Below are 14127 nucleotides of genomic sequence, written 5' to 3'. Positions count from 1 at the left end.
TAAAGACAAAGTGAGAGGTCAGTGTGGAACTCTGTTGGAATTGGGGGGGGATGAAGCACAGTTCAGCCACTGCCTCCAGGGCGAGAAGCTAAAGGAGGTGCTATGGCCATGCAGCCTCCTCCATGTGGCTGCTTCAGAGCTCCTGGCCTGCAGATCATAGGGGGACCAAGCACCCAGTCTGAGGGCAATTGTTCTTGCTTTAACCTGCTTGGATCTGGATCACTGTCTTGGGTAGAAGTCCTGGGGTGTGTGACCAGTGAGCCAGAGCTTGTGGTATCTGTAGAGAGGGCACCCAACTAATAGCTCCAGCAGCTGCAAAAACCCTAGCGATTTGAGACAAAGCTCTCCTCTCTGGAAGCAGAGTTCTACTGTGGCAAAGAGCTCAAAAGTCAAGTAATTGAGTGGCAACATGAGCAAGCAAAGGAAGCAAAAAGCAAGCACAGCAATCAAACCTTAGATTCCTTCTTTGGCAACAAAAAGGATCAAAGCATAGAATGGCAGGAAGATAAAGAAATCAGAACTCCTGCACCAAAAGCTTCCAATAAAAATATGAACTGGTTATAGCCCATGGAGGAGCTCAAGAAGAATTTTGAAAATCAAGTAAAAGAAGTAGAGGAAAAATTGGGAAGACAAATGAGAATGATGCAAGAAAATCATGAAAAAGAGAGTCAACAACCTGACCGAAGAAAATATCACCTTAAAAAATAGATTAACTCAAATGGCAAAAGAGGCTCAAAAAGGCAATGAGAAGAATGCCTTAAAAAGCCAAATTTTCCAGATGGAAAAAAGAATCTCAAAAGCTCACTAACGAGACTAATTCCTTCAGAATTAGATTGGAACAAATGGAAGCTAATGACTTTATGAGAAATCAAGATACTATTAAACTGATCCAAAGAAATGAAAAAATAGAAGGCAAAGTGAAATATCTCATGGGAAAAACCACTGACCTGGAAAATAGATCCAGGAGAGATAATTTAAAAATTATTGGACTACCTGAAAGCCATGATCAAAAAAAGAACCTAGAAATCATCCTTCAAGAAATTCTCAAGGAAAATTGCCCTGATATTTTAGAACCAGAGGGAAAAATAAAGGTTGAAAGAAGCCATTGATCACCTCTTGAAAAAAATCCCAAAAAGAAAACTCCTAGGAATATTATAACCAGGTTCTGGAATTCCCAGATCAAGGAGAAAATATTACAAGCAGCCAAGAATAAATAATTTGAATGTGGTGGAAACACAATCAGGATAGCACAAAACCTGGCACCTTCTACACTGAGGGATTGAAGGGCTTGGAATATGATATTCCTGAGGTCAAAGGAGCTGGAATTAAAACCAAGAATCACTTACCCAGCAAAACTAAGTATCATGTGTTAGGGGAAAATATGGTCATTCAATGAAATAGAGAACTTTCAAGCATTCTTGATGAAAAAACCAGAGTTGAATAGAAAATCTGACATTCAGATACAAGAAGCAAGAGAAGCATGAGAAGGTAAACAGGGAAAAGGAATCATAAGGAACTTATCAAAGTTGAACTATTAACATTCCTACATGGAAAAATGATAATTGCAACTTATGAAACTTTCCTCAGTATGACAATAGTTGAAGGGACTATAAGTTTATATATATATATATATATATATATATATATATATATATATATATATATACACACATATATATGTATGTATATATATTTCTATATAGGAGGGCATATGGTCATAGGAATACATATGTGAGTGTGTGTATATATGTATACAGGTATAAATAGACAGGGCACAGGACCAACTGAATAGGAAAGGATGATACTTAAAGGTGAAATTAAGAGGTGAGAGAGAAATATAATAAGAGGAGACGGGGAGAGACAGAATGCGGTAAATTATCTCATATAGAAGAGGCAAGGGAAAACTGTTGTAATGGAGGGGAAGAACAGAAAGGCAAAAGGGAATGGGTCAAACTTACTCTCATTGAATTTGGCTTAAGGAGGGAATAACACACACACTAAAGTGGGTATCTTACCCTACAGAAAAGTAGGGGTGAAGGGGATAAGAGGGAGGATGATAGAAGGGAGAGCAGATTGGAGGGGAGGGTAGTTAGAAGCACACATTTTTAAAAAGAGACTGGGTCAAAGTAGAAAATAGAACAAGTGGGGGGCAGGATAGGATGGAGGAAAATATAATCAGTCTTTCACAATATATCTACTATGGAAATGTTTTGTGTAGCTACACATGTACAACCTATATTGAATTGCTTATCTTCCCGGTAAGGGTGAGTAATGAGGGAAGAAGGGAAAGAATCTGGAATTCAAAGTTTTAAAATCAAATGTTTAAAAAATTATATATATTTTACACGCACTGGGAAATAAGATATATAGGCGCTGGGGTATAGAGATCCATCTTGCCCTACTGGAAAGTCAGAAGGGGATTGGGGGAGGATATAGGAGAGAGCAGATTGGGGGAGGTGGTATTCAGTGGGATCATTTGGGGGGGGTAGGAGAAAAACAGGGAGAAAATTTGTAACTCATAATTTTGTAGAAATGAATGTTGTAAACTAAAAATAAACATAAAATTTTTAAAAATAAAATAGAAAAAAAAAAGAAAAGAAAATCATGGACTCTAAGAGTTGCAAGAAGCCTTCTTATGCAGCCCATACCTAAGCAAGAATACCTTTTACCACATCCTCAATAAGTGGTCACCCAGTGTCTTCTTGAAAACCTTCAGTAAGAGGAGACCCTCTACCTCCCAAGACAATACATTCTGCTTTTCTACAGTTCTTTGACCTAAAGATTGTAGTAGCCATGTGTATGTAACATGTGGATCAAGTGGGATCTAGATGAATCAAGAGCCTTCTCTGGAACTCTCTTTGGCTTCTGGGTGGTGCAGCAGATGGAGCACCAGACCTGAAGTCAAGAAGATTCATCTTCCTGAATTCAAATCTGTCCTCAGACACTTGCTAGCTGTTTAAGTCACTTAACTGTGTTTGCCTCAGTTTCCTCATCTGTGAAATGAGCCAGAGAAGGAAATGGCAAACCACTACAGTATCTTTGCCAAGAAAATCCAAAAAGATGGGTCACGAAGAATAGGACATGACTGAAAAATGACTGAACAACAACAACTGGAAAAGATAATTCAGATTTTCTTTAATTCATAATTTTTCCTGTTGTGTACCTCTACCTATTGGTAATTAAATGAATATGAGTGTCTACCTACAAATACAACAGTATCTGAGTGGTAAGACTTGAAAAAAAGAGATGCTAAGATAATAAGTATTGTCATGTAATTTGAAAATTATTATTTCTAAAATTATTCTCTATTTGTGTTCTGGTGTTTGAGTATAAAATAAAATTTTGGGGGGAAAAAGAAGGGCAATATTTTGCCAGAATAATATCCTCTCTTCCCTTGCCTAGAATAAAATGTAATCACATGTCACACCCATTAGCATTGTTTCTTAGGTACCTAAGCATATTGCTTTCATCCTGTGGGATGTTTTGTCTTTGTAGGATCTGAAACAGAAGTTGATCCAACTGATGTGGAATGATTGGAACTGGGGTGTACGTCAAGCAGCTGCCCAAACACTTGGGCAGATGAAGCTGGGGAAGGAGGTTCATGACAAGATCAGGTAGGTTATGTCTTTAGGATGGTCAGAAAGAAGTTGTGTTGTAAGCAGGGGTAGAAGGTTACTAAGTGGCTATAGGTAGAGGGCATGGAATGAATGCAACATACTTTTTATATAATATTTTATTTTCCCCCAATTACATGTTAAAACCATTTTTAACATTTAAAAAAAGTTTTTGGTTCCACATTCTATCCCCTCCCTCCTCTCTCCCTGAGATGGTAAACAATCCAATATAGGTTATAGACATGCAATCATGGAAAACATTTCCATATTAGTCATTTTGTACAAGAAGACTCAAATATTTTTTTTAAAAGAAAGTGAAAAATATCACGCTTAAGTCTGTATTCTGATAGTATCAGTTCTTTCTCTGAAGCCAGATAGCATGCTTCATCATGAGTCCTTTGGAACTGTCTTGGATTGTATTGCTAAAAATAGCTAAGTCATTCACATCCTTCATCATACAATATTGCTGTTACTTCGTACAACATTCTCCTGGCTCTGCAAACTTCACTTTGCATCAGTTCATGTACATCTTCCCAGGTTTTTCTGAAATCATCCTGCTTGTCATTTCTTATAGCACAATAATATTCTGCCACAATCATATACCACAACTTGTTTAGTCATTCTTAGCCACCACAAAAATATCTACCATAAATATTTTTGTACAAATAGGTCTTTTCCCCTTTTCTTGTATCTTTGGAATATAGACCTAGCAGTGGCATTGCTGGATCAAAGGGTATGCAGTTTTATAGCCCTTTGGGCATAGTTCCAAATTGCTCTCCAGAATGGTTGGATCAATTAACAATTCCAACAACAGGCAACAGACTTTTAAATTCAATTTGCATTAACACTTTTTCCTTCACTTTGTTAAGTCTAGACAATATCAAAACGATAAATTGAACTTTTTTGGTAGACTTTGCAATTTTTTCAAGATGTCAATGCTCACAATAAAAATATAACACTTGGTTCTCCCAAACATCCATGGAAATAAACCTTCCTGATACTGATGGTATTTGAAGTCTCAGTAACCAATTGATTCATAAAGCTGTATAGAATTTCTATAGTATGCATAACATTATGATAGACCTTATGAAGAAAAGAAGGAAACATGCAGAGATTAAGAACCTACTATGTGCCAGGGGGAGTATGGAGTGTTCAGGAAGGACTAACACCTGTGGTGTGAGAGCTTGATGAACCCTTTTCAAGGCTGCTTATCTACCTTTGGTGTCCACCTTCATCCAGTTCTCACCTATGGCTTTAAGAAACTCTAGCATTCTCAGCAGCCAGTAAAACATTCAGCAGATGGGCTTGAGGATAATTGATAGGCCTCAAACCCATTGGTAAGGTAGGGGGATGTCTATACCAAGCATGTGAAGACCTCCCCCAGTAGAAGGTGTAGAAGGAGAACACATTGTTCCATCAGTGGCTGAAGCAAGTGCTGTGAAGCCCTTAGAGTTCCATCAGACGTCGAAGATGTTAAGATCATCCACTGCATGCCAGGCCATTGCCTATGGTCCTGACTTTCGTCTCACCCCTGGAATTCCATGACTCTGGAAAAGAAAGTAAGGCTGATGACTATGCAGGTCTGCCTCACTTAAATGCAATTCACGCATGAGTCATGATATCACCCCATGATATCATTGGTCCTCTTTAGGGAAAAAAAGGACAAATAAAAAACTATGTGCCAGGCACTTATGCTCATGTCTCATTTGACCTTCAAAACAACCCTGGAAGGTAGGTGCTGTTATTGTCTCCATTTTACAGGCTGGCAGGGGTGTGATAGTAATGGCAATTATAGATTCCCCTGTACTGGCTTGGTTTTCAAATTGATTGTGTTAAAACCCAGAGTTTGTTAATCCCACCTGTGGGATGGGCTTGTTGATGTGAAAAGAAAGTCCTGAACTGGGAGGAGCTGGTGAGTAGATTTGGAGAGAAAAGAGAGAGGCGGAAGACGTTTTTGGAAGCAGCACCTCGTGGAGAGAGAGAGAGACTAAGAGAATTGCTGGTGGCCGCTTTGAATTGCCCTGGACTTTTGAGACCTGCCCCCTGAGCTGCCAAGGACTGAGGAGACATGGCTGTTTTGCTGGTACTTTGTCTGTCTGTTTTGATGTTGTTTTGCCAGATATGTCCAATGGTGAAAGACAGTCCTTTTGTTGAAGAAGTCCTGGAACCTGTTCGCTAAGAAGCCCTGAGACTGTCCTGCAGACAGAGAGTGAATACTGTCCACTGGTGAGGGACAGTGCTGTTGTTGCAGGGGTCTGGAGACTGTCCTGCAGACAGAATGAATACTGTCCACTGGTGAGGGACAGTGCTGTTGTTGCAGGGGTCTGGGAGCCTTTCTGTTGGTTCAGAAGCCCTGAAGAAGGATTTTCTTGTTGTATGTTTACAGAAATCCTGGGAGAGGGCTTTGCTAATGTGTTCAGTGGTTCTAGGACTGTTCTACAGACAGAGGATTAATTCATGAAGGGACTGGCAATGTATCTTATGGCCTTGCTAAGCCTTGTCTCCCCAGGAACTAAGATTGCTGAGAACTTGCCTGTGTCAAGATGAAGAAAAGACCTCCATTTGGGTATTAAGTGCTGTGTTTAAACTTGATGTAACTCTGGGGTAGATTCAATTGTGACCTAGGGGTGGGGAACTTTTGACCTTATTGTGCTCTGTGATTGACAAATGAAGGTACTTTACCTATGTTTGGAAACTAATCTCCATTTGAGAAGAGGGGTTTTGTGGTGGACCAAATGAAGGTATAGCCTAGGGGTGGAGAAGTATTTAGAACAGGGACTTTGTAATTGATTGAATGATTGGAAGGTCCTGGGGTGGGGTAGTACTTGGAGATTATTTAATCACACTTAGTAAATGCTGTATTTTGAATGATGTCATGTTTTGATCTTCTCTGTTCTTGGTTTGTCACTGAATAAAATGGAGAGCACCTATGCTGGTATTCTGAACCTTGGGAAGTTGCCTTTCTTTTGGCATTACATTACAAGGGGTTAGGTGACTTTCCCAGGATCACACAGCTAGTAAGTGTCTGAGATAAGATTTAAACTCAGATCATCCTTACTCCAAGCCCAGGGCTGTATCCACTGACTGCACCATTTAGCTGCATCTTAAGGATGATATAGAAGGAAAAAAACCACCCCAGTCCCTGATTTCAAAAAGTTTAAAATATGATTGGGAGAGAGAGGTATTCTCCATCAGCCACCACTCCACCATCCATATGTGGAACCATTGGTTACAGCAAATGGAGAAGGTTTGAATGCTGTGGATAAGTTTATTTACCTTAGTAGTGTACTTTCCAGGGATCTACACAATGATAATAAGGTTGATGCACATGTTGTCAGAGTTAGCTCAGCTTATGGGGAGGCTCCAAAGGAAAGTATGGGAGAAAAGAGGTATTAGATTGACTACCAAACTGAAGGTCTACAGAGCCGTTTTGCTGACCTCATTGTTGCATGCCTGTGCAACCTGGACATTATACTAGCACCATAGCACCATGCCAGGAAACTGAATCACTTCCATTTGAATTATCTTAGGAAGATTCTAAAGATTACCTGGTAGGATAAGTTACCAGACACTGAGTTCCTGACTCAAACTAAACTACCAAGCATTCAAACTCTGCTACAGAGAGTGCAACTCCGATGGGCTGGCCACACTGTTCGAATGCAAAACATATGCTTGCCAAAAAAGACTGTTTTATGGAGAACTCACACAGGGCAAGTGTTCTCATGGAGATCAGAAGAAGGGATACAAGGATACTCTCAAGGTCTCTCTCAAGAAGTTTGGAATTGATTGTGTGACATGGGAGACACTGGCACAGGATCACTCCACATGGCATGCCCACATCAGAAAAGGTGCTGTGCTCTATGAACAAAGCAGAATTGACACAGCTCAAAAGAAATGCAGGATGCACAAATTTAGAGAATCTACCCCAGGTGTTGAAGGGTTAATGAGGTATAAAGATCTTTCCTATACATTTATAGGCCTATGAGACTACATATGTTCCCTTTTCTCCTTGGAATGGGGGCTGTGTTCCCAGGAATAAGGGTGAGAGTGTGCTTGGCTGATTCCTCTTCCTTGAAGAGTTGGCAACCCTTCTAGAAATATATGGAATAAATCCTGTGTCCTTTTGAACACAAATATTTTGCCATATCAATCACAGATGTCTTGCTCCTTTGAACTCTGACCCACTTCACAACTGCCACACATTCTGTGCTAAGTCACATAGAGTCCTGGCACAGAGCCAATTAGGTGCTGGGTCATGTAGATTTAGTGCCTTTTGGCAATGAGCCAATCAGGTGCCAAGTCACATGGGTTCTGATACATACGCTCTGATTCTGAGCCTATCAGTTTGGCATTTTGATTCCTGGCCAGAACTCTAGGGAGCTGTCATCAAGCCCTCTCCCTCCACCTCCATGTGAACCCAGATGTTGGTGCTTTCCCAGTTGGTTTGTGGGAAGGCTAAAGGATGGTGTGGCTTCATGCTATGGTATATTAACTTCTTTGCTACTATGATGGATTTGATTTTCTGGTGCTAGGATTGGGTTTTCTGGTGTCTGAATAAATGTTTTGCTTCTATCTTCTACATAGAGAGTCTGTTATATTTTGCAATTGAGAACAATGCTGGCATATTTACAATTGTCATTAATGCTGTGAATATTGTGTTGGTGCTATAATTCCTATTCACTATGTTGCCACCAACAGATCTGGGAAAATGTTGATTCCTCCCCGTTGTTAAGAAAAATGATATGGAAATTGATGTCTCTTTGGTCAGGATCAAGTGACCTAGGTCATATGCTCAAGACTTCATTTTAATGTAGCCCACCTCCCAGCATGTGGACCAGTTCAAGTTGATTAGCATCCCTTAAGAACACCTACTCTTCTGAAGGGCATACAATGTTTTATAACTGCCATTTAGGAAATCAGGTATTTGCCACTTTACTGTAGTTAAACAGAAGGTTATAGTTAAAACATTTTGGCTATCACCCATGAAAGCTGTAAGATTGTTAACTAAGCAATTTGGGGTTACTGTTTTAATGCTAAAACCTAAAATTGTTAATTGATTACTCTGTGTGGAAAGGAGGGGATTAGATAAAAGCCTTATCTGAATTGGCTCTTGCCCATTCCTCTTGTATGTATGGGGGCCGGCAGACAGGGACGCCAGGATCAGTCCTTCCCTGGGGTCCATGCCAATGTGTGGGCACAGTTATTAGTCCCAAAAAGAAAGAATTTGTTTTAGTTATGTAGTTCCTAAACAATGAACTTGGCTTGCTGAGAAGTTGTAATTGTACAATATGTACAATAGATAGAATGGATTTTAATGATTGGTTTTTATAGCAGGACAAATTTAAATTTGAGAAGGAAAGATGTTAAATGGAGTCCCTTATGTATGTGAGTCCAACTCCACAAGAGTAAAAATAACTGTATCTGGCTCTAAGCTATGATTGGTGAAACTTGCTATTTGAAGAAAAAGGGTCTTGGGACAGTAACAAATTTTGTTTTGAGTTTGAATTTGGGTATAGTTGTTTACATTGAATCAGTATCTGAGAAAAATGCCACAAGCTACTTCTGATCCTATACTGTTAACAGGTGGAGGTCTGCATCTGAGAAAAAGCTGTGAGGACAATCTTAGCCTCAATCTAAGATGAGAACCTCCTGGCTCAGTTTCCCCATTGTGTTCCTTTGAGAAGGAATATTTTTCACCTGGCTATTCCTGAGCCTGGCTATGAGGTTGTAATGATATTGCATAGTCAGAGAATTGTGACTCATCTAAATTTAAAAAGGGTCAAGAATGTTTTATTCTGTCATATTTGTTTTTTTCCCTTTATAGCAAATTTCTATTATTGGAGCAAATAGTAAAAGATATGAGCTCTTCTGTATAATCTTACTGGGAAATCTTTTTTTAATGCTTTATTAACTTCTGATTTACATCATTTGTTTCCACCAGATTTTGAGTTACAAATTTTCTCCCCCTTTTTCCCATACCCACCACCCCAAAATAGCAGTCCCACAGGATATCCCCTCCTCCAATCTGCTCTCTCCCATATTTTCTCCCATACCCCTTTTGACTTTTCCAGTGGATCTCTATGGCTCAGTTCCTGTATATCTTATTTCCCAATTACATGTAAAATAGTATTAATAATATATATATACACACATATAAATATATATGTATATATATGTATATATATTTGAATATTTGATTTTAAAACTTTGAATTCCAGATTCATTCCCTTCCTTCCTTGTCACCCACCCTTACTGGGAAGATAAGGAGTTCAGTATAGGTTGTACATGTGTGGCTAATGCAAAACAATAACATAGAAGATATATTGTAAAAGACTGACTATATTTCCCTCCCTCCTATCCCACCTCCCACTTGTTCTATTCCCTTCTTTGGTCCTGTCCCTTTTCAGAAGTGGGTGCTTCCAACTCCTCTCCACCCCAGCCTGCCCTCCCTTCCATCATCCCCCCACTCATCCCCTTCCCCCCTTACTCTCCTGGAGGGTGAGATACCCTATTTAGTGTGTATTTCATTCCCTCCTCAAGCCAAATTCAATGGGAATAAGGTTGACCCATTCCCTTTTGCCTTCCTAATCTTCCCTTCCACTGTAACCATTTTCCCTTGCCTCTTCTATATGAGATAGTTTACCCCATTCTGTCTCTCCCCATCTCCCCTCATTATATCCCTCTCTCACCTCTTAATTTCACCTTTTAAGTATCATCCCTTCCTGTTAAATTGGTCCTGCACCCTCTATCTATGTATACCTGTAAACATATATACACACATTCACATATGTATTTATATGCCCATATACCCTCATATATAGACACACAAATATATATATATATTTCTAATCCCTTCAAATACTGAGAAAAGTTTCATAAGTTACAATAATTGTTTTTCCGTGGAGGAATGTTAACAATTCAACTTTGATAAGTTCCTTATGATTTCTTTTCCCTGTTTACCTTCTCATGCTTCTCTTGCTTCTTGTATCTGAATGTCAAATTTTCTATTCCACTCTGGTTTTTTTTAGCAAGAATGCTTGAAAATCCCCTATTCCACTGAATGACCATATTTTCCCCTGAAACATGATACTCAGTTTTGCTGGGTAAGTGATTCTTGGTTTTAATCCCAGCTCCTTTGAACTCCAGAATATCATATTCCAAGCCCTTCAATCCCTCAGTGTAGAAGCTGCCAGATCCTGGGTTATCCTGATTGTGTTTCCACAATATTCAAATTGTTTCTTCCTGGCTGCTTGTAATATTCTCTCCTTAATCCGGGAATTCCAGAACCTGGCTATAATATTCCTAGGAGTTTTCTTTTTGGGATCTTTTTCAGGAGGTGATCGGTGGATTCTTTCAACCTCTATTTTGCCCTCCAGTAGTAAAATATCAGAGCAGTTTTCTTTGAGAACTTCCTGGAGGATGACTTCTAGGTTCTTACTTTGATCATGGCTTTCAGGTAGTCCAATAATTTTTAAATTATCTCTCCTGGATCTATTTTCCAGGTCAGTGGTTTTTCCCATGAGATATTTCACATTGCCTTCTATTTTATTCATTTCTTTGGATCTGTTTAATAGTATCTTGATTTCTCATAAAGTCATTAGCTTCCATTTGCTCCAATCTAATTCTGAAGCTATGATTCTCCTCAGTGAGCTTTTGAGATTCTTTTTCCATCTGGCAAATTTGGCTTTTTAAGGCATTCTTCTCCTCATTGCCTTTTTGAGCCTCTTTTGCCATTTGAGTCAGTCTGTTTTTTTTTTTTTAAAGCAATCGGGATTAAGTAACTTGCTCAAGGTTACACGACCAGTTATTTCTGGGTTTGGTGCTGAGTATCTGAGCCCAGATTTGATCCAGGTCATCCCGACACTGGAGCCGGTGCTCTTACTTGCTGATCCACCTGGCCGCCCCTAAGCAATTGGGGTTAAGTAACTTGATCAAGGTTACACGGCCAGTTATTTCTGGGTGGGTGCTAAGTGTCTGAGCCCAGGATTCGATCTCCAGGTATTCTCAACACTGGAGCCAGTGCTCTTACTCACTGTGCTACCTGGCCTCCCCGAGTCAGTCTGTTTTTTAAGGTATTATTTTCCTCAGTCAGGCTGTTGACTCTCATTTCATAATTTTCTTGCATCCTTCTCATTTCTCTTCCCAATTTTTCCTCCACTTCTCTTATCTGCTTCTTAAGGTCCTCTATGGCCTGTAACCAGCTCGTATTTTCCTTTGAAGCTTTTGGTGCAGGAGTTCTGACTTCACTGTCTTCCTCCTGTTCCATGCTTTGCTCCTTTGTCCCCAAAATAGGAGTGTAATGTTGGAATCTTCTGTCTGCTTTGTTTTCTTTGCCTGGTCATGTCGCCCCTCAGTCACTTGACCCCTGGGCTTTTTGCCACAGCAAGACTCTGACACCAGACAGAGGAGCTATCGTCCCAAATGCTGGGGTTTTCTCAGCTGCCAGAAGTATTAGATGGGTGTCCTCTCTGAGGTCTCCACACGCTCAGCAAGCTGGACACAAACCCCAGGACCTCCACCCTAGACTGCAATCCAGATCCAAGCAGGTTAAAGCAAGAGGGATTACCCCTCAGACTGGTGCTTGGTTCCCCTACACTCTGCAGGCCAGGAGCTGAAGCTTCCACGTGGTGCTGGCTGGCTGTGCCAGTGTTTCAGCGGCTTCTCTCCCCAGGGGGGAAAAAGCCACATACTTCCACTTACTGGGTCCCAAAGTCCAGACTGCACTAACCTCTAACTTTGTCCTTCGCATCTATGTGTTGATAAATCTGGAAACAGCCATAGCTGCTGCTGATCTGGAGTCCCTCCAGCCGGCAGCAGCTGGTCAGGTCCACCCTGGGGCTAAAGCCTTGGGGTCTGGGGCTGGGCTTGGCTCCCAGAGCACTGCGCTGGATTCCTGCCAGCCTGCTGGGGTGTCCTCAGCGGGAGGATAGCTTCTCTGTGTCATTTTGTGGGTTCTGCGGCTCCAAAGTTTGTTTAGAGTTACCTTTTTACATGGATTGGGGAAGGTGGAAGCTGGAGCCGTGGAGAGGTTGTGCTTCTACTCCGCCATCTTGGCTCCATCCCCTTACTGGGAAATCTAATGTTATTTTTTTATCTAGAATTAGAACATGTGCAGAAATTTATGTAAACTACTTAAGACTCACCTTAAGATGTACCCGTTTTTTAAAGGGATTCTAAAAGCAGTAGTATTTTCCTGTGATAAGTCTCTTTAGGTTACCAATGTGAGATTCCATTACAACATCTTATTGACTAAGGCACATTGTGATATCTAGGAATTCTGCAGTAGCTAAGAATTTACTTTTTTATACTTTGGGAGTTTATGTTACTTAAGGACATTTTACACCAACTTAGTTTTAATGAATTTCTGTTTTAAAGGTTTATTTTTTGCTTTAAGGTGAAAAGAGAATTATCATTTTAAAAGTTTTCAACTAATTTTCCTCATAAAAATTTAGTGACTATTTCTCTGAACTTCAGGATAAATCTTACACTGTTTTAAAAGAAGAGAAAAGGCTTTTAGAATAAATGTTTTTAAAAATCTCTTGTGTGATTTTTAGAAGGACTACTGAATTTTCATTTGCAAGATAATTTATTGCTAAATTAATGTAATGAGCTATAAAGCAGAAGAGATCTTGCTTTTTTGATCAGAATTTGTAGTCATTCCATGGCCTAAGCAAGAATTAAAATTAGTATTTCAACTTATCATATGTAAAAGATCTAATTGGGGTGTATAGGTGGCTCAGTGAATAAAGCACCATCCCTGGAGTCAGGAGGACCTGAGTTCAAATCCGACCTCACACACTTAACACAAAACTAGCCGTGTGACCTTGAGCAAGTCACTTAACCCCAGTTGCCCTACCTTCCCCCCCCAAAAAAAAAGACTTAATTTCTGAAGTATCTCTTCCAGAGTGACTATAATTAGAGAAAGATAAACAAGCTTATGAAACAAGGGCTCTATTCACTTGTGAAATTAAAGTCAGGAACCTCTTTTGTTTAAGGCAGTACAGTTATGTTAGAAAAGAGTAATAACAGGGCGGCCAGGTGGCTCAGCGAGTAAGAGCACCGGCTCCAGTGTTGGGATGACCTGGGGATCAAATCTGGGCTCAGATACTCAGCCCCACACCCAGAAATAACTGGCCGTGTAACCTTGAGCAAGTTACTTAACCCCAATTGTTTAAAAAAAAAAAGAAAAAAAGAAAAGAGTAATAACTTATGAGCTATCTTGTCTTATGGTAGAGGGAAGTTGAATAATCTAAATAATGGGTTCAAGAGATTTGAAAAGATAAATAAGGTTTGATTGAAAATATAGAAGGCAATAAAGAAGGTTTGGGGAAAATGGGGGTTATCCAAGCCTTTCTTCCTTTCTTGTCCTTAGTTGCTCTGGATACCTTTGTGCCAGTTTCAGATGGTTTAAGTATGTTGAGAGAATGTGAGGAAGTATCTTAAGAAGATAGAAAAATTATGTAATTTGATTTGACAATAGCTTAATCAAATTCAAGATGACCCTATCTGAAGG

The 14127-nt window shown here is 39.9% G+C and overlaps 1 protein-coding gene across 1 annotated transcript in view; it reads left to right on the top strand.

Annotated features, from left to right (window-relative positions):
- HEATR4 (HEAT repeat containing 4) overlaps positions 1-14127 on the top strand; it is a 108176-nt gene that overhangs the window by 43845 nt on the left and 50204 nt on the right. The window contains exon 9 of the mRNA XM_069092131.1: positions 3496-3614. Coding sequence (XP_068948232.1) covers positions 3496-3614 — 119 coding nt within the window. The remainder of the gene's footprint in view (positions 1-3495; positions 3615-14127) is intronic.

This window comes from Petaurus breviceps, unplaced genomic scaffold, assembly GCF_028583685.1.
Source record: "Petaurus breviceps papuanus isolate PSGF00001 unplaced genomic scaffold, PetGlider_PUasm1.0 189, whole genome shotgun sequence".
Classification (NCBI taxonomy): Eukaryota; Metazoa; Chordata; class Mammalia; order Diprotodontia; family Petauridae; genus Petaurus; species Petaurus breviceps.
The sequence above is the reverse complement of the archived record's forward strand: the minus strand, read 5'-3'. Positions and strand labels throughout refer to the sequence as shown.